This window comes from Bos taurus, chromosome 1, assembly GCF_002263795.3.
Source record: "Bos taurus isolate L1 Dominette 01449 registration number 42190680 breed Hereford chromosome 1, ARS-UCD2.0, whole genome shotgun sequence".
NCBI classification, from domain to species: Eukaryota; Metazoa; Chordata; class Mammalia; order Artiodactyla; family Bovidae; genus Bos; species Bos taurus.
The window spans coordinates 134,536,361-134,556,578 of record NC_037328.1 but is presented as its reverse complement, the minus strand read 5'-3'; the positions used below and the strand labels follow the sequence as shown (position 1 = coordinate 134,556,578).

The window sequence follows — 20,218 nt, the reverse complement described above, 5'->3', positions numbered from 1 at the left end:
ACATCTGTCACTTTGAAGGAGTGATTTAGTGATATCAAATAGAGGGGTGATTAATCAAGAAAACAAGTGAGCATTTGACATCAGAGAGAGAAAAAAAACAAAACAAAACAAAACAGCCTAGGAGATGCTTTGGGGAAAATGGGCACCCAGGCTTGGAATCCCAACCAATGGTGCTTTCAGGGATATTTACAGAGCATAACGTGTTGCGAGAGAGATCAATCTGCTGAACGGCTAAATTAATATTTAATTTGCTCAGGAAAAGCCAATCCCCTGGGCTATTAGGGAAATTAGCAAAAGCCCTAAACTGAAGCTGTTTTTACCTGAGCCACCAGCGTGTTCTAAAAGTCATCAGTGTCATTCCCTCATACCCTTGTGAACTGATGTGTCCATCCCCACCCCACTCCAATTCTCTCCTCTCACCCCTCTTACTTTTCCTCTGCCTCCTTCTCTTCTTGTCATAGAACCCTTCCTTTAAACAAAACCTGATATAGATGCCCAGTAAAACAAAAGGCTATCTGAACAGAGGTGAGGTCTGAAGCCCCATCCTCTGACTGTTCCTGTACTTCCCCACCTGCATGTCCCCTGAGAGATCCTTGGAGCACAGCTTGCAACTCCTAGACAGTGGCCCCTGAGCCTCTCTAAGCAGCAGAACCCATCAAGGTGTGGACTGTAAAAAAACATCTGTGGCCCTACTCATCCCTACCGATTTATGATCCTCAGGGTGAGCTGTAGGGGCCAGAGGATATTAGGTTGGTGATCCTTGTGATCCTGGCACAGGTTCAGAGTGCCTGGCATAGTTCTTGGCATTCCTGCACTTGTGATGTCCCAGGGTCCTCCCAGGAGGGAGGTTTGCAGTTGGATAATGCCTTCAGTCAGGTCTGGAAGAGCGACTCTGTACCCACACAAGGAGATGTAGCACAAGATTGTGAGTGAGAGAGACAGTTAGGGGACATTAAGGCTTCCTGAGAGAGGTGGGCTTTGGGAAGAAGTTGAAGGCAGGAAATATATTTCAGTTTGCACAAAAACATCTGATACAATGCCTGTATGCAGCAGGTGCTCAATAAACACCTGTTCTCACTATCCACCATCATCCTTTAGCTGGTACCTTGCTGACTGTCCAATCCTTCCCGTTACCTGACACCTTTTTCCTCTTTATGGTCATCCTTCTCCACTACTCCATAAGCTCTCTCAGAGCAGTGCCTGTGTCTGCATCCCTACAGCCTTGAGCAGGCCTGCCTGGCTAGTAGTTATTACCCAATAAATTTCCCTGGAGGAAGTGGGTGAGTGCATGCTAGCCAGATGCAAGGGAAGGAAAGCCTGGGCTATGTTTAGGGGATCAAGCTGGTTGAACAGCCCGGCCCACAGGGAGGCTGGTGTAGTCTGGGCTGAGACGGCAGGTTCCAGGGAGCTTGTGGAGGAGTCTGGATGCCAGCCCAAAGTGCTCTGTCTTTCTTTAGCAGACAATGAGGAGCCATTAGGTTTCTGTACTGAGAAGAGATAAGATCAAGCTTGGCTGGAGGAGGACTGGTTTGGCAGCAGAAGGATTGGGGAAGGGAGGGGTTGGAAGCTGGGTGGCCAAGGCATTGGGCTGGCACTAGCACAGGCTCATGGGCTTGGGACAAGGGAGCAAGCTGTGGCAGAGGGGACTCTGCCGGATATGTCTCTCCTAAGACTGTGATGTAACAAAGGACAGAAAGGAGTCTGAGACTCATCTATCTGTTCATCCATAGCGGGAGGGCTGGAGGCAGAAGAGTCGGTGAAGCTGCTGAGAAACTCAGCAAGCAGAGGTTCTAAGGATGGAGCCTGGTCAGGGGAACCTCCTTGACAACTGAAAAGGGAACAGTAAGAAGTGCTAAGCAGGTAGGAGGAAAGTGGGCACTGTGGAAACTGAGGCAAGAGCTCCGGGAGAACTGGTCCCTAATGTCAGGAGTGCTGAGGGCCTAGGAGGACTACGAGTAATGGGAGCACGTTCTTCCTGGGACGATGGCTTCAGAGTCATTGGGATGTACTTGGTGCAGTGTGATGGGGCAGAGGGCAGCTGGCACGGTGTTGAGGAGGACGAGGGAGTGAAGGCCGATGCCGAGGCAGCTGGGATGGAGGGTAGTGGAGAGGGAGGTAGCCTGAGTCAGAGAGGGGAAGCAAAACAATGTCAGAATGGAGATAGGAGTCTGGCTAGGACTGAATAGAGGCAGTCCCAAGCAGAGGAGAGACTAAATATTTCAGGGTGAGAACTTGATTTGGCAACACTGTAAGAGGAGAACAGGGAGCATGGAAGAGGCCACCACATGTGCCCACTGTCAAGTCATTGACAAATCTGGGAAGGCTTGGTGGGAAAGAGGTGACTGCTGGGGGGAGGGGTGACCTAACAGGTCGTCCTTGATCCTAAAGGAGGAGACCATCATCAGGTTTGGAGAGGGGGAGGTACAGTGAGGACACTTCTCCAGCATAGTGTTACAGCCTCAGGGCAGGTCCTTGATCTTAAACCATCCGGCTAAAGAAAGCAGAGCTGGGGAAGCTGGGCTAGAGAGAATCACTCCTGTCTCCAATGCCCTGTTCCCCTCTGCAGTCCTTCTAGTCCTGCCCCCACAGTACGGGTGCCTTCCCCTGCCCACTACCTTGCAGAGCTCTCCACTGTCCCTATTGCATTACGCCCCTCTAGGGGGTTATATGACCACTGGTCATTACCACCTGACCTGTTTTCTGGGATTGGGGTCCTCAGCAGATGTTCACAAAACACGTGGGGAAGTGAGAAGTCAGGGACTTCTTGGGGAGGAGAGCAGCAGGGAGCTGGATAGGAAGCATATCCCTTGCTCTGCACACTGGGCTGATGCCCCCAGATTCTCTGAACCTCATTCATTCAGTCAGCAGATGCACGCCATGACCTTCGGCGGGCCAGGCACTGTTCTAGGCACTGGCCATTCCGCAGTGAACAAAGCACACACGAATCCCAAGAATGAAGACCTCATTTTAGTAAGGAGAGACCCACAATAAACAGGATAAGTGTAAAACCACATGTTAGGTGAAGTGCTATGGACAGGAGGAATAAGGTGTGCCATCGGGCTTGCACTAAACAGGGTAGTCAGCGTAGTCTTGCTGAGAAGATGAAAGAAGAAAAATTTGATTATTTAAAGCTCACCTAAAGCTGGTGGGCTGTAAAGGGAAGGGCCTGAGTCCGTTCCTTCCCTTGGCCCCCTAAATCAGGGCGTGGAGAGCTACGGCCGGCCGGTGCGGTTCTCCGAGAGCACCACCAGGTGGAGCCCCGACCCCTCCTAGCGCCTTCCGAGCCCTCCCGCACAGCCTTGCAAGCAAAAGTTTTTCTTAAACTAACAATGCCAGTGTAAGGAGGTGCTCGCGCCTGATTGGATGGGGGAATTTTGCAGGTTTGATTCCTTGATTGGACAGGAGGTGTTAGGGGTGGGGAGAGAGCTGATGGTGGGGGATCCCGCTCCCTCCCCCGTCAGTCTGGCCGGCTCCGTCCTCTCGTAGGCTCGGATGTAGCTCGCAATGTGACACCAGGACGCACACGCACTCGCGCGCTCTACCCGGCTCGCACTCCCTCGCCCTCTCTCTCTTACACACAGGCACGCACACACCCACCTCTCCCATAAACACACACACACACATGCACACCCACAACCACGCGCGCCCGCACCGCCCCACGCGCGCACACTCCCGCCCACGCCCACGCCGCGCTCCGGGGAGTCCGGTCCCGGCCCGAGCGCGAAAGGATACGGAGAAGCCACCGGCGGGGAGCGCAGCGGCGCCCCGGGACGCGGCGCCCTCCCCGCGCGGCCGCCTCGGCTCGGGCTCGGCCTGGGGGCCGCCGGCCGGCGATGGCCCTGGATTTCCTGCTGCTGCTCCTCCTGGCATCCGCAGTGGCCGCAATGGAAGGTAACGTAGCCTCCGCGGAGCAAGTTGGCGGCTGTATCCCCAGGGCTTCTCTGGCTGCTACGTGTCACCCTCATCCCGAGACCCGAGGGCCAGGTTGTGGGAGAGCGTCGGCCACCACTGAGCGCGGGGCTGGGGCGGCACCCACCCGCGCGCCCCCGGCTGGCTCTCGGCGCCCGCAGCTGGTTCGCGGAGCCCCCTGGCTCCCGCGCTCCCTAGCAGCCCTGGTCTCCCGCAGCCTCGGAGAACACGGAGCCCGCTGCATTGCGGTGCAGGCTCCTTAGCTCCGGCGCAACTATGCGTTGGGGAAGAAGGGGCGCCTCTGGCCGTCCGGCCGCTGGAGTGCGGGCGTCTGTCCGCTCCCTTCCTATCCCGGGCACCGATGCCCTTAGGCGGCCGCGCGCCACCTCTCCTTTTCCCCCGCTCCGGGTCCGCAGGCTCCGGGACTCGGCTCGGCAGGCTGGCGCTGCACGCGGGGACCGAAGAGGCTCTGCCCCGGTACCCTGCAAGTGGCTGCCGAATGAGAGGGGCTGAGTTAGATGGCCCGACTCTCGGGGGACAGCTTGGTGGTCCGGGAGCCTGCGGGCTGCCTTCTTCCCGAATCCGTCGGGGAGAAGTGGACACCTTTGTGGCCTCTTGCACCTGAAAACGAGGGTGGGGTAGGGTGGGTGATTGGTCCTGCCTAAACTCGCCCAGTCTCCCTTTAGGCTGGGAAAGGTAGCCTATGCGCAGCATTGCTCTCCCCGCTACTTCAGCCTTGACTGTGCCTCCGCCGTCGCCGCGGCGGGGAAAGCGCGCTCGGCGGGCACCGCGCCTGGCGCAGCAGGGAGCTCCGCGCTCGGCGGCGCCCGCGAATCCCTGTGGGAAATCCCTGCCCCATTCCCGCCTCCCGCCACCCGCCCTCTTCTCCCGCCCCATTCCTCGCAGCTGAGCGGCGGTCGCACCCCGCTCCGGAAACACAGCCCGGCCTGGAGCGGAGTTTAGTGCCGGGATGAAAGCAACTCTGGGGGAAATGCGCACCTCAGCCCCGCTCGCTGTCCCTGTGTCCGAAGCGGGTGAAACTCCTTCGAAGGACATCGCGCGCGGCCCCCGGCGCCGGCGCCAGCTTCAGGGCTGGGAGCTCGCTCCGCTGGGCTGCCCGGGTCCTTGTTCTGCTGCTTCTGGTTGCCTAGCGGAACCCTCCATCCGCCCCACAGCCCCGTGGTTCAGCGCCCCGACCCCTCCGGAAAGCGCTGCCCTTCTCCAGGCGAAACTGGGGCCTTTTGGCCCCGGGCGGGGATAGGATTCCCCTGCCTGGTGGTGAAGACCACCATATCCACGTTCGTTCTGGTGGCGGCGCGGGGGTGCGGCGATTAACGCCTAGAAAGCTCGCTCTTGCTTTTCTGAAGGTGGTTTTTTGTCTGCCCTGCGCGTGCCGCTGCCCTTTCCGGCTGCTGGGTCTTTGTGCTTGTGGGTTGCTTTTGGGGTCGTGCAGGGACTGGAGCATTGTGGGGCGCAATCAACGCCCCGCGCAAGGGCTGCTCTGGTTTGGCTTCTTGAGGGACAAGCGCGGGAGCGGCCGAATTAGGGCCGGGTGGGCGAGGCACACTTCCAAAGCGGTCAGGACGACCTGGGAGAGCGGGCATTTGCAATGGTCGAGGGCACACTGGACTTTCTAGCGCTGGGGCGGCGCATCCTGCCCGCCTCTCTTGGCGTCCGCTGAAGGGTCAGCGTCTCGGCTCGGAGAGCAGATAGGTGCCCACTTTAGGAATCTGGTTTCAGGGTTGGGTTTCCACGTTGAAGGAGGGCACTTACAATTTTGTATTCGAGCGAAATTGGGGAGTAAATGTATAGGAAGTCCCCAGGCGTCTGGCGGCGTGCTAGTTCCGCCCTAGACCCTCTCTTGACCTGTCTGTTGAACTGGAGCGGCCCCAAGGAGGGTGCTGTGGTGCTGGTACCCAGCCCCGTGTACCCATCCGGTCACTCGTGGGTTCTGGAGCGACCCAGAGGGTGGGGCCTGTGGCCTTTTTCTGTGCGCAGCCCAGAAACTTTACCTTTAGCCTAGCCAGAAGAGCCTGGCTTTCTGGGCTGAACGTCTCTCTGGTAAGGGTTAAAAGAAACACCACATTCAGCAGAATATTAAAGCAGCCCCGGCCTCCTGCTCAGTGCACAGAGATAGTACACACCATTCACTCCTGCCTCTCCCGGGTAAGCACAGGCAGGCTCATTTTCTCCTCTGCACACGAGGAGGTGCCTTCCCGCCTGCCTGGCTGGGCTGGGGCCAGAGTCATTCGTTTGTGATGAGTGAGGAATAATTATCAGAAAAGTGGATCAATGAGCTGCCTACGCAGATTGCAGATCCCTCTCAAACTGCTGTGGCCAGGGGGCGCCCCTCTTGGCGGATTTGGCCACTTCTGTGTCCGCCTGTGGTTTTTCTGTCCTGGGTCTCTGATGGAATTTCAGTGGGGCCTTGTCACCCATGGCAAGCAGCTCCAAGACCAGGCAGGTCCTCAGCACAGGCCAGGGCCAGACCAAAGCTTTAGCAGAAACCATGGGCCAGGTGGGGACACTTAGCCAGAAGCAGGCAGTGTCCTATGAGGCCCTCTGCCTCGATGGAAGGAAGAGGGAGCTGGCTAACCCGCAGAGAGGGGTAGGCCCACGCTGAGGGACACCGCTCCTGCTCTCTGCCCTCTCCTCCCACTTACATCTAGCCCTTGGCTCTGCTCTGGAGACAGAGGGCCTGCAGGGCAAAGGCTTTCTAAATTTATTTTCAGAGAGGAGCAGGCAGGCTTGGGGTGGGGGTGGGGGTGCAGGGATGCTGACGTACCCTGGACTTCTGGACAGAGAACCAGGCCTCTTTTCTCTGTTTCTAGAAAAACAGCTGCCTCTTGAAGCTCATGTCTTTTCACATTGGATCTGAGCGCTTGTCGATGGGCTGCTGGTGTCTGCAGGCTGCATTCTCTGAGCTGCCCTTTGGCCCATGCCCTTCATGATGGAGTCTGGAGACCCGGGCTTCTATGGTGTCGGGCTGGAAGCAGACACTTTCCCGCGGAGTAGAGTATTCCAGAGCTAAGCGTGGTGGCCCTTCTGGAGGCAGTGCTCTGGAATCATTGACAGCCTGTAGCCTCCTCCTAGCCCCAGCACCAGTGTCTATGAATGACCATAACAAATTCAGGTGGTCTCTGGTTGCCACGCTGGCTGGCCAGCCAGAGCACTCCCAGGAGAACCTGCTCTTTGGTGTGGCCCAGAGTGAAATCCTGGACTTGCCACCCTTGAGTGTGCACATGTTTGATTTGGTGGTAGATTTCTCAGGACTTAGCAAATAGTGGATTCTCCGGAGGAATCTCTGGTGCATGAACACACATGCCACACCTTGAAATGCAAGGACCCTAAGTTCACCATCCACAGTTAAGTCTATCACAGGTTGGTGGCGAAAACCCCCAACCTCAGTCTGGATGCCTACAACAGGCTACCAGGTCAGGCAGCAATTGACTGTTTCTGCATTTTCAGTTAATGTTTCTTTGTTATGTGTGCCTCTGATTTGGGTATCCTGAGCCAGCAAGTGGTAGCAGGCACCAAAGTTTTAATCTGGAGGGAAAAGTAAATTTGAGAGAGTCCTATCCGTTAGCTGACTTTATTTTCTGTGCATTGTAAAATGGTTGCCATTTACTCCGTGTTTGTAGAGGGACACCCGAAGCCATTGAGTGGAATGCTGGTGAGATAGGGTAACTCAGCCTTGGGCTATTTCTCGAGAAGAGTCTTGGCAGTGTAGACAGCTTCAGGGGTCGGGCCCAGCCCTGGCCAGTCCCAAACCTTCTGGCTTGGCAGAGCAGAGCTGCCAGTAGCTGGTGATGCTCACCCTCTGCAGCCTAGGAAGTCAGACAGGTAACACACACATTATGAGGATATCCCTGAACTAGTTTAAAAATAAAGATGCTGTTAAAGTCAAAGATACATTCATATTATTAAACTAAAACAGTCATCTTAGTTAATCCTCAAGAGTTCTTAGAAACCCTATGGTTTTGAGTGTAGGGTTTCCAGTGTGGGCAAAGGGCAGAGGCAGTTTTGGAAGCAACAGAGGGGAATGTCATTTCAGGCAGGGTTTTTGGCTTGAGGCAGCTTCATGCCACCTGGGCAATTTGCTGTAGACTCTTGGGCTCTTTCTGCCAAAGTTCAGCAGGTCTGGATAGATTCTGAAAGACTGTATTCTGGCCTCCCGAAAGATCCTGCTGAAGATCCTGCATCCTGGAAACTCTGCCCAGGGGAATTTCTCTAAAATAGCTGCAGTAACAAATCCTGGGCAGGTCTTGCTCCACTTTGCCCTTGCTGAACAGCCTGGGCATCTTCATTTTTATCAATTATAAAGGTCCCCAGTGATGCAGATTCAGACAGCCTGGCACTGGTATATTTGGAAACTGCTGATAATAGCTCACACTTAATGCTCAGTGTTATTCTAGGTACTTTATGTAAATTAATTTGCTTAGTTCTTAGACAACCCTGTTGGATTGGTATTATTATCGACCTTCCTCTCCCATTTTTCAGATGAGAAGATTGAGGTACAGGGTGGTTCAATGATTTGATAAGGTCACAAAACTGGTAAGAGGTTTGCATTTGAACCCAGGCAGTCAGTGTTCTTAACCACTCCACCTCACTTCACCACTTTTGTGAACTTTGCGAGAAGAAAGGTTCAGATCTGCCTGAATTCACGGACCGGAAAAATTCTAGTGCTGATTCAGCCTCTGGTCACTGGGTACTCTGTTGATTACTGGGGACTCCATGTTTCCATGGTCATGGGAGAAGAGATGAGTGAACTGTTCAGACGGTCTCAATGCTTCAGCTGGAGCAGGTTTCCTGCCCCTCTTTTCCCACGATCCACCTACCCCACCCTGCACACGTGCAGATGCAGAGCTGGGGACCCTCACCGTGGCATGGCTTCTGATAAGGAATTTAGTAGCAGGACTGGGAGCATCTCTGTTCCTCCTCTTGCCCTGGCCAGCTCTCCCAAGGAAGAAACGATTGCAGACAAAGTCCCCTAAAGGAGATGGGCCTGGGCTCCCTAGGCATCTTAGGGGCAATGGAGGGAGCACACTGGACCCTTACCTGTCTTATCCCCTCCCCCAGTCTTCTAGAGCACATCCCTACACCTGGATTCTAGGAGTCTGCATTCCTTGAAGAGCTCCCTTTATGTCTCCCTCTTCTGCGTTAGCCACTAAAGCAACCTGAATATTTCTGTTAGATTTCCATGTCTCCAAAGCGGTGCAGAAACAGAGCATCGGATGCCTGCCCTTCTGAGGAAATTACTATAATAATAAAGTAACACCCTGGGAGAGAGTCCATATTTCAAAGTACAATTTTGCTGAGAAATTTCTCAGTCCCTTCTGTAGATTCTGTTTAAATTGCAGTGATAAATCAGGGCCCACAGGTGTGTGTTTGTGCTCAGGGGGGGGGGCATTGAGTGACCAGGTCAAGGCCACCTGCTCCATCAAAGGCCCCTGACGCCTGACATCTGAGTTGCCTCACTAACTTTTGTTGATGATTCTTCTGGGGGTTAGAGAGATGGGAACATGCTGTGCTTGGGGCCCTGGACGATGGTGGACTTAGTTCTTCTTTGCTAATGGAAACCTGCTTTCCATCTGACCTAAGACACAAGAAGCAACTGGATGTCTAGTTCACTCTCTCCCTCTCTGTGTCCCAGTTTTCTCATTATTGAAAGACTAGAGGAAGGGCCATCATGATGGAGAGGATAGAAAGGGCTTGGGGTGGGGGCAAACCCCAGGGTAGAAGCAGTGGTAGAATTAGGAGCTTTGGGATGACAGTAGTAGGTAATGTGAAGTCTGGGGCATGGTGACCCCCTGACTAGTTGTGGGTGGGGTGTGGATCCTTATAGACTGGCGGGGGTTCTGCAACAGCAGCTCAAAGATGAGTGAGGGTGAGCTTGGTTGACATCAGGAAGGGCTGGAGCCTGGTGCCTCCACAAGGAGACGTTGCTCCTGGGACTTCCTGTTGGCCTGGCCCGGCACTGGGACCACAGTCTCCACTGGTCCCATATAACATCATCTGCCAGGTGCCTCTAAGTGAAATTTGGCTTTACATTTGCCACTAGCTTTGTGAAAGAGAAGGTGTCATTTCCACAGCCTCAGAAGAGTGTCTTACTCAACTCGCTCTCTTGATCCCTGGACAGCATGGAGTATTTATTACTCAGCCTCAGAGCTGAAAATCTGGGGCCCTTCGCTATATCGTAACGACCCCCATAATGGAGTCTTCAAGATCCTCAGCTACTAGAGACATTGAAGACATGGTGAAAAAGGCCCTCTCACTCCCTCCCCAGCAGAGGTGTTCCTCCAGGGCAGGGAAGCCCCAGCGCCCACAGATAACACAATTAGCAGCTGCTGAAGGTTCCCAGAGTTCTCAGTAGCAGAGCTGGGCCAACGTGGAAACATATAGGAAATTTCCCGAGAATTACCAGAGCTCATTTCTGCCCACAGGTTGCACCTGAGGCCCTAGTCTCTCCTTTCACTCCACCTGCTTCCTAGCAGCAAGTGACCAAATGACTGATTTGAATTTAACCTCCTTGCCCTGCTTCTCTATCCCCCCCACCCCGTGGAGGTGATAATGAGCAGAGAAATGGGCAGAGGCAGGTAGCCAGGAGGGGAGGGGCAAGTGAGGGAGCAGGGGGCCCCAGGCCTAGCCTAGCGCTCATGTCTGAGGTCCCTGGGACTGATCCAGGGGCCGCTGCAGCATGTGGGAGCCCACAGGGCTTGTTCCCAGGGCCCTGGATGTTGGGAGTGGGACTGGAGGCAGATTTTAGGGACGGGAAGAGACTTTCTAGAAATCCTACAGCCTGACAGCACTAGAGCCAGGACTGGACTAAGCTTTTGTTTTTCCATTTATCATGTGCTGATTGATCCCATACTCTTAATATCCAAGCATCTGTTGGCCCGTTTTACAGGTGAGAAAGCCGAGGCTTTGAGAGGTTAAGTTACATAAGAACTAAGATTCAAACTGAAGTTTTAACAAATTGAAGTTGGACAGCCCTTCAGGCCACTGCCTCCAAGTTCAGTGCGTTTTCCACTGAACATTGCTTACTCATGAATGAAAGCAGGGAGCACGTATTAAGCACCAGCTGTTTATTCACTCTCCTGCCAGGTGCTGTCCAAAGTACCGGAGAGTATCCTGATCCCTGCAGCCAGGCTTTCTTCTTGCTCTCTGGTCCTGCATGACCTGTGCTCCAGCTAGAGGAAAACCGTTTCCCATCTCGGTTTGCATTTTCCTGTTTGTACATGGCCTTTTCCATGTTCTCCCACCAGTCAGACCCCTGCTGTGGTCATTAGTGGTCTTCTCTTTGCCGCGTATCCGTCTGGCTCACGTCTTTGATGTGCTGCTCAGATGGTGGCTGCTTGGCATCTGTGCCGGGCTGTGGTGGTGGGGGTGTGTGGGGGGACTGGGTTGCTGTGGGCCTCCTGGAGCTCCTGCCACAGGCCTGCCTTCTAGACGGAGGGCCAGCTGCCCTTGTTCTCCTTTGGGAGCCGCCCCAGTTTCTGCCCTGTGCACCCCACCCTGCTTGGGGCCGTGTTACTTCCAGAGCTCTGGCGGCTCCTGCCCATCTGGACAGGTGCAGACTCACATCAGGGGAGGACACGGGGTTAGCATCAGGTTTGAGCATAGATGGATGTGTAGGAGGAGGGGGGAGAGAAACCCCTGAGCGTCCTAGTCTCACTGGGCCGTGCTCCGTCCCCCGGGGGCCGCGCCTGTGGACAGGGCTGAGCAGAAGGACTGGGAATAATAGCAGGCAGCTTCATCGACAGGGGTGACAGAGAAAATGCCTTATCTGTGAGAGGCAGCTGGGCCCTGCAGTTAATTGTTCTGTTGTTTTCCTCTCGCTATTTTTCCAGCACATCAAGGTGGGACCTTTGCCCTTGGCTTTCTCATTGATGCTGAAGCTTGAGCTGGGTGGTGAGCTTGGAAGAGTGAAAACGAGGGGAGGAACCTCTCTGGGAGGGGCTGAAGGGCGGCCCATCCAGGGATGCTCTCAGCCCTTCGGCAGTGCATTCAAGTGGTCTGGATGAACTGGGGGTGAGGGGGCAGGCTGTAAGCTTCAGGGTGAGGAAGAGGGTCTTAGTATCAGAACATTCACTGAGTTGTGGGCAGGCACCCAGTGGCCCATGTTGGGCACTTTCAGACCATACTTTGGGTGTCAGACCACATACCATGCTGTTTGGGTTTATCCTGGCTGGGATATGCGTGAGTCTCTTCCAGCACCTTCATGATGTGAGACCTTTTACAATCTGGGTCCTCCTTTCCCCACCTTTCCCCGCTAGCATCATGGCCTGCTGCTCCATCTTCCCTGCTCCATGCCGGCACAGGAGCACACCCACCGCACAGGCACACCCTTGGGCATCCCCCATTTCTTTTCCCCGGTATGTGTAGAGGCCTACCTGAGTCTTCTGCTGCTGTGCACCTCTGAGTCTGTACCTGCTTGGTGTGTCTGTGTTGTGTTTGTCGCTGATCTTTTCTTGGCTAACTTTAATTTATTCTTTTGAGTTTACCACAATTCGCCTCCTCTGGGAAGCCTTCATCCCAGCCCCCGGCTGGATGAGGTTGCCAGCTGGTTCCCACCACACCTATTTATGCTTCCCTCAGTGGGAGCTCAGTCCACACTGGTCCGTAATTATGTGTTGATTTGTCTGGGTACCCCATAGCTCTGTGAGCCCCTGCAGGGTGGGGCTCCAGCTTACCTGCCATGGTATCCGCACCTTATGGCACATAGGTGACAGCAATAAATATATGTTGTATTAATGAATACAAAGAAAGGTAAATCAGCAGAACACACACCAAAAAAAAAAAAAAAAAAAAAAACCCTGAAATCATGTCCTTTGTGGGAGTTTAAAATGTCTGCAAGTTTTTCTCCTCTTTTCATCAAAATATGAAACCTAATTCTCCTCCTTTTTAAATATGGGTTGGCCTTCTGACTCTAATGAATAGACTATGGCAGAAGTGATCTTGCATGACTTTGGAGGTGAGTTCAGAGAAGATGCTGCAGCTTTTGTTTGGCTCTCTCTTACATGAGGGACGCTTGCCCTTGTGACTCAGCCACCATATTGTGAGGAAGCCCAAGCAACTTGGAGAGACCACTTGTAGATGTTCTAGCCACAGGCCTAGCTCATATTCCAGCCCACTGCCAGCATAACGTGCCAGACTTCTGAGCAGGGGAGTGTTCAGATGGTTGCAGCCCCCATCTTTCCAGTCATTCCTGTTGACTCTGAGTGGGAAGAGACAGGCTTTCTTCATTGAGCCCTGTCCAAATTATAGATTTGTGAACAAAATAGATCTTGTCATGTTTAAAATGACGGGGTTTTGGATTGGTCTGTTATGTAGCAATTGATAGCCAAAATATCCTAGGAGAAGTAGTAAAAGAAAAATGGTTTAGAGAAGACTAGAGAGAACTTGTGGAGAAGGCAGTGGCACCCCACTCCAGTACTCTTGCCTGGAAAATCCCATGGACGGAGGACCCTGGTGGGCTGCCGTCTGTGGGGTCACACAGAGTCAGACATGACTGAAGCGACTTAGCAGCAGCAGCAAAGACAGCTTGAGGAGGTTAGGGACGGGGAGAAGAAATGTCTCAGTCATTCAACTTCTATCAGATATTAGGAAATATCAAATATTTCCTACTATGTGCCAGGCAGTATGCACAAAACAGGGAGTGATGAAGGGGGACGCAGCCCTTGGGGGCATCCTAATGGTGGGACAGATGGTTGTTAAGAAGAAAAGTAATGGAGAACATAATTTCAGGAAAGTACTATGAAGGGAATAAACAGGGTGATGTGATGGATGCAGGGCACCTGAGAATGAGAGGAGAGGATAGGGAGGGAAGGCCTCTGTGAATACACGAAGGGTGGTCTTGCCAAGCAGGCCAGGCTTTGCTCTGCATGGGAGATGGGTTTTGGCTTGATTATGCAGTTCTTTCCAGCCAGGCTGAACCAAGCTGGGATAGACTGCCTTGAGGGATGATACAGCCCATCCCAGAGTGTCCAACGAGGGCCGAGCTGCTCCCAGAGGTGAGAGCCCAAATTCTACAAGAGGCAAATGGGGGATGCGAGCTGCAGGACAGAACTGACGGCTTGGGAGCCGCCAGGTTCATAAATACTGATACAGAGCCCATTTACTGAGCATCTACATGAGAAATGTACTTGAAGCTGAAAACATGAAGTTCAAGAAGACACAGCCTTTCTTTCCAGGAGCTCACTGATTAACACGTTGGTGGGGGAGACAGAGCTGTGCAGACTACAGGCTGTCACGGGAGGTGTGATGCAGTCTGCTAGCTGTGGTATAACAGTTGCACATCAGCTGCTACGAGAAACCAAAGGAGAGGATCATACTCCAGTGGGAAGGATTTGAGGCAGGATTGTGTGTGTAAGAGACTGATAGAGACACATCCTCCTTGGGGGACGGGTAGACATTTGTCAGACAGAAATGGGAGTGTGTTGGGATGAGAACCCAAAACTGATAATCGTTCCTGTCTTTTTTTTCATGATGGTGGCCCACTAGAGCTCTCCATGAAGGGCTTTACCTGTTTTGTTAGCCATATCTTCAGTTGTAGAGACGGATGTACAGCTTAAACTGGAGGAGAGCAAAGGTTAAGGAGTGGTTCCTGGCCTTTGTTTTCTTGGATATTTTGGGACTCAGGTTGTGACTGTATCTGGGGCACCAAGGCTGTCTCAGGGCTCAGTCTGCTTTTCTTTGTTCCTTAGCTTTGTATTTGTGTTAGCCAAGTTCTGGGCAGAACACAGATGGTATTCTCAAAGGGTTAGTTGAGGAGAGTTCAGTGAAGAGACTCTTTTCCAGAGGTGTGACCAGAGTTAAGGGAATTAAATGGGCTTCCCCTGGTAGCTCAGCTGGTGAAGAATCCACCTGCAATGCAGGAGACCCTGATTTGATTCCTGGGTCGGGAAGATCCCCTGGAGAAGGGATAGGCTACCCACTCCAGTATTCTTGAGCTTTCCTGGTGGCTCAGATAGTAAAGAATCTGCCTGCAATGCAGGAGACCTGTGTTCTATCCCTGGGTTGGGAAGATTCCCTGGAGGAGGGCATGGCAACCCACTTCAATATTCTTGTCTGGAGAATCCCTATGGACAGAGGAGCCTGGTGGGCTACAGTCCATGGGGACAACAAAGAGTCGGACATGAGTAAGCAGCTAAGCAGAGGACAGCAAGGGAACCAAACAAGATTGGGTGTACCCAGGATCTGGCAATAGTGGGAAGCGATAGCTCCCTAAGGCCAGAAATGGCAGTGGGAGGTGCCATCAGGACCTGGTCAGGGCTGTACTGGGAGAGGGCCCTGGGGGCAGAAGCTGTAGTCCTAGATAGAGCAGTGCATGGGGGCAGAGAGGGGCGATGTAGTCCTAGAACTGTTTCTCCTCCACTTTCTCATCGCCTGCCAGGACCTCCTGTTGGGTGAACCCAACAAGAAGACAGAGGACAAGGTGGCCTGGTCCATGGAAGTCAGTCTCCTGAGCCTCAAAAGAGTGCAAAATGAGCTGGAGAATGGGTCTGAAGGGGCTATGGAGAATAATCAGCTAGCTATTTACCTTGACTTTATCCTCCAACAGCTTTCCCACCAGATACTCACGTGGCTGCTGGCAGCTCAAACTCATGTCTTCTGGAAATTTTGGCAGAGTGATGAATTCTCACTCCCAGTGGCTCTAGCAGAGGCCCTGGAAGTTTTGCCTCCTTGGCTCCCTTGGGTCCTGAGTCTCTGCCTGAACCAGGCTCTGTCACCAGCATGTTGAAATGCACTCGTTGGCCAGCTGTGGGGTGCATGATTACCCATCCCCAGAGCTGGGGGGAGAGGGGCAGCCCAGACCCACCTGAGCCACCAGGCCAGAGATGGGGAGGGCTGGCTCCCCCCAGAAATGTCAGGGTGCTATTCCTGGAAGTAGTGGGAGTGCGTGCTGGACGGGGCAGCAGTCTTCCACCTTGTCACATCATTGGAACATAAGAGAGCTGGTCTGCAGGAAAGGAAAGAACATGGACTTTCGGGGCAGAAGGAGGCGGCCGTAGCTGTGATGGTCCTGGGTGAAGTTGTGGGAAACGCTGGGGAAGCTGTGGGTGATAGAAAAGTGAGACCCCAGGAAGGGCAACCTGGAGATGGCTGGGCCAGCAGTCTCTTCTGGCTGAGGATGTTTTCTTTATCCCTGAGCATTAAGATCAAACTCAAAGTGATGAACAGGCAGACCAAAGGGGTATTTGACCGAAGGCAAAATGAGTTTAAGACTAGAGCATCTCAGTTAGACTCTGAAAAAGGAGGGCTCCTTTTGGGGACAAGATGAAAAAAAATGATGAGTGAGGAGCCATGCTTCTCACTGTATCTCTGGGTTCCAACACAGATACTACAACATCCTAACCTAACCATTGCATTTAAATTGAATGCTCAGGGCAGAGCAAGAAGGAAAGAAATGCGAACTCATAGGTACCTGGTAAGATGGCTCATTTCCCCTTACTTTCCCCCACTCTCAATCATGGCTTAGTTTCACCAGAAATTTCCATTTTGTGTCAGTAGCACATTTAGTTTTCTGTGTACTTTTTGACTAGGTTTTGAGACTTGCGTAAGGATGGCAGGTCTTCAGTGTCCTTTGCAGACTTCTTTTGTCACACCTTAAGTGTCTCTTTCTCTTTTGGGAGAGAGGTATCTGAAATCTGCTTAGAGTTCACCAGAGGAAGACTCCATTTGCCCTTCCAGGTTCCCTGCTCTTAGCTCCAACTTTCCTCTACTCCCAGCCAAGCAGAACAAGAACAGTTTGGTTTTTTACCCTTTTAAACGCAGTAGCACAGTGCTGCCGCTCCGCACGAAAACCCGTGGTTTTCTTTTTCCAATCAGAAGAAAGTAATTTTCCTTTCACTCACCTGACTAACTTGTTCAAGGCATCTCCTCCCCACCCTTTTCTGATATCTTGCTGCTAAGTATTTGCCAGTTCATTTGCATCTCAATGGTTCCTTAGCAACTATCATACTCTCTGGATTAGGTACAAAGCTGCTCTCTGACACAGACTGCCAGGGCTACATCGCCCTCTTTTATGGTACCTGAGTTCCCAAACCGAGCCCTGCCCAGACGCAAGAGACATTCACTGACAACATTGCATGGGTTCTGAATTACAATGCAGTTCCCCTTTTACTCTATCTGACACGCAGACCTCTAAGAAGACCCTGGTTCTTGAAAGGCTCCCAGGAGTCCATATGTTCTTGAAAACTGCCCTCTGATGTAGGTCTTTGGGAAGAGAGTCACAGATCTCAACGTTGGATGAGTGTCCTGTCTTCAGACAGGCAGTGGGTTTGTTCCATTTTGTAGACCTGGCTGCTGAGGCTCAGAGAGGTGAAATGATAGGATGGGACAGGAATCTGGACACGCTGAGGTGGGGTGGCCGGAGCTTGGGACACTCTGCTGTCACAGACCGTAAGAGTGACTCCCATTCACCAACTATTGTGAGCTTTAGGAATAAACTGAAAGAAAGAATGAAAAAAAGAAATATAAAAAGCCAAAACATAGATATATGACTCTTCTGAAATCCTAGGAGCTTTTTATTTCTCACCTATCCAGAAAGAGTAATTGGCGAATGAATATGCTACATGTGTACAGCACCTCGTTTCTCTGATCTTGGTGGTCGGCGTTCTTTCCACTCTTAGGCTTGTAGCTGTGGGTCGCGCTGGAGGAGTGAGGGGAAGCCCAGTGTGCACGTGTGTTGGTGTGTCTGTGCATGCATGCGCTTGTGTGTGTATTTATGCAGATAACGTGGCTAGACTGTGGCCCGGGGACTGGTTAGCAAATCAGAATATTCCGTGCCAGTCAGTGATACTACTTTTTTAGCAGCACCAGGCCTCCACCACCAGGGCTCACTGGCACGGAACAGCTGGCAAATGGAAGATGCTATTCAGAAAAGGACAATGAGAACAAAGCTCGTTCTACAGCAGGGCTGACCTTTGCGACTCCCACTTCACGTTGTTATTAAATATCCGGAAAAGACTGAAAGAACAATTATAGTATTGTCATAACGTCTGAGTGCACAAGCCGGCCTTGTACAGGGAATCGGGGGCTCAGCTGAGCCTGACGAAGCAGGACTCAGAGACTGTGCTTAATTTCTGCTCACCTGGAGGTGGTCTTCATCATTTCATGCCACAGAAAGCCCCTTAAGTGCTGTGTGCACTTCTGTCATTAGGGGCTCCAGGAGCAAATCTGTCCAGAGGAAAGGGGTGGGAATCCTTGGATTTGTGTTTGGCTCCCTGTAGAGCTTTGTGTGTGGTCATGGTTGAGGCCATCCTAATGGGCTAGGCTGGGTGCTGACTGCCAGGGTTTTGGGAAAGTTTGCTGAGTTGTGTTGGTTTAAAGCTTTTCAGAGGATGGAGAATGAGTGACTGGCTTTGCCATGATGGGCCGTATCCTCTGGCTCAGGACACCGACTCACTGTGCCGAGGATGGGCACCCATTGCACAAGGAAACCCATCAGATGGGAGTTCCATGTAAGCACTGGGGCTGCCTCTGGGGTGTCAGGGCGGTCTCTGTTCTGCATCTGAACCAGTGTTTCTCAGCCTTATTCTCATTGTCCTCCCACCCCTCACTCCTGGGAGCCTTTGTAGATAAATTTTCCTGATCACCCAGTACCATACCCTGTGAAATATTCATTCCTGGAGAGACTGTCCATCTCTTTACATATTGAGGCCCTTTGAGGGGCCAGCGATGATTGTAATGGCTAAGATTTTTCATTCTGCACCTTCCCCCAAGAATGACTTGGCACCCTTGTTCAGAAAGCACGACCTAAACAAAATAAGCCTGGCAGGAAATTAGCCAGCCTTCTGCTGAGTTAGAGCACAACTTGACATCTTTTGTTTTTCCACGTAACTTTTATCAGGAGTGGCACCGGCCAGTCAGAATGGTGTCCACCTTAGCTGGCCTCGGAGATCCTCTGCTGCCTTCTGTTGCCTTTGGTTGTCAGGTCCTGGGCTGGTCTGAGGGGCCCAGTGGAGGCCTGGGAACAGGAGGGTAACTGGAAACCTCAAGCAGTGGTGATTTACCAGTAAGTGTGGAAGGCTTTCAGTATTTTAACAAGCATGGCTGTGCCAGCCCACGCTTAGTGAATATCAGTCCCGAGTTCCCCAGATTTGAAAATGGTGTTTTGAGTTTGGGTCCATTTTTTTAGATAAATAAGCTTTCTTCAGATATGATTTCCACACAGTAACATTCACCAAGTTTAAGTGTATGATGCCATGAGACTTGACTGATGAATGTGGGCATGTGGCCCCCATACAAACATGATATAGAGCATTTTCATCACCCTGCTGTGCCCTTGCTGCCATTCCCTGCCTCTGTCCCTCTCTCCTTGGCCTTTGGCAAGCACTGATTTGATTTCTGCCTTTACAGTTTTGACTTTTCTAGAAGTTCATTCAAATGGAGTCACAGAATATGTTGTCTTTCTCTGTCTGGCTTCTATTCACTCAGTGCTTGCATTTCAGATTCATCCCTGTGGTCCCACATCTGTGGTTCCTTCCTTTTTATTGCTGAAAGAAAGTGAAAGTTGCTCAGTCATGTCTGACTCTTTGTGACCCCATGGACTGTACAGTCCATGGAATTCACCAGGCCAGGATACTGGAGTGGGTAGCCGTTCCCTTCTCCAGGGGATCTTCCCAACCCAGGGATCGAACCCAGGTCTCCCACGTTGCAGGCGAAGTCTTTACCAGCCGAGCCATAAGGGAAGCCCTTTTATTGCTGAGTAGTGTTCAATCAAATGAATATATATGTATATAAAGGTGCTGTGCCTAGTCACTTGGTCATGTCTGATTCTTTGTGACCCCATGGACATATACATGTGTGTGTGTGTGTGTGTGTATTCTTGGTTTATATGTATACTTGGTTTATGCATTTAATAGTTGATCTCTATTTTCTTCTAGTTCCTAGTTTTTGGCTTTTGTGAATAAAGCTACTGGTCTAGGAGGTCCTGCTCTGGACCACAGTTTATGTGTCTTTGTGAAGACACAAAATGAAAAATAGGTTTTTGTTTCTCTTGTGTAAATCCCCGAGCATGGAATTGCTGGATGATATGATACGTGTGAATTTATAAGATACTGCCAATGTGTTTTTTGGACGTTCTGCGTTCCATTAGCTACATATGAGAGTTCCTCACCAGCATCCTCACCAGCAGTTGTTATTGTCAATCTTTTAATTTTAACCATTGTGGGGAGTATATGACAGCATCCCGTGGTTTTCATTTGCATTGTTTATTAGTGTTGTCCCTGTCACATGCTTCTTGGCCATTCATACATACTCTTTGATGAAATGATGTTCAGACCTTTAGTCTGTTTTGTGTGTG

General features: G+C 52.0%; 1 protein-coding gene across 1 annotated transcript in view; it reads left to right on the top strand.

Annotated features, from left to right (window-relative positions):
• Positions 1-3,456: 3,456 nt before the first annotated feature.
• EPHB1 (EPH receptor B1) overlaps positions 3,457-20,218 on the top strand; it is a 466,102-nt gene continuing 449,340 nt past the window's right edge. The window contains exon 1 of the mRNA NM_001192829.2: positions 3,457-3,891. Within this exon, the coding sequence (NP_001179758.2) occupies positions 3,834-3,891 (58 nt within the window). The 5' untranslated portion in view covers positions 3,457-3,833. The remainder of the gene's footprint in view (positions 3,892-20,218) is intronic.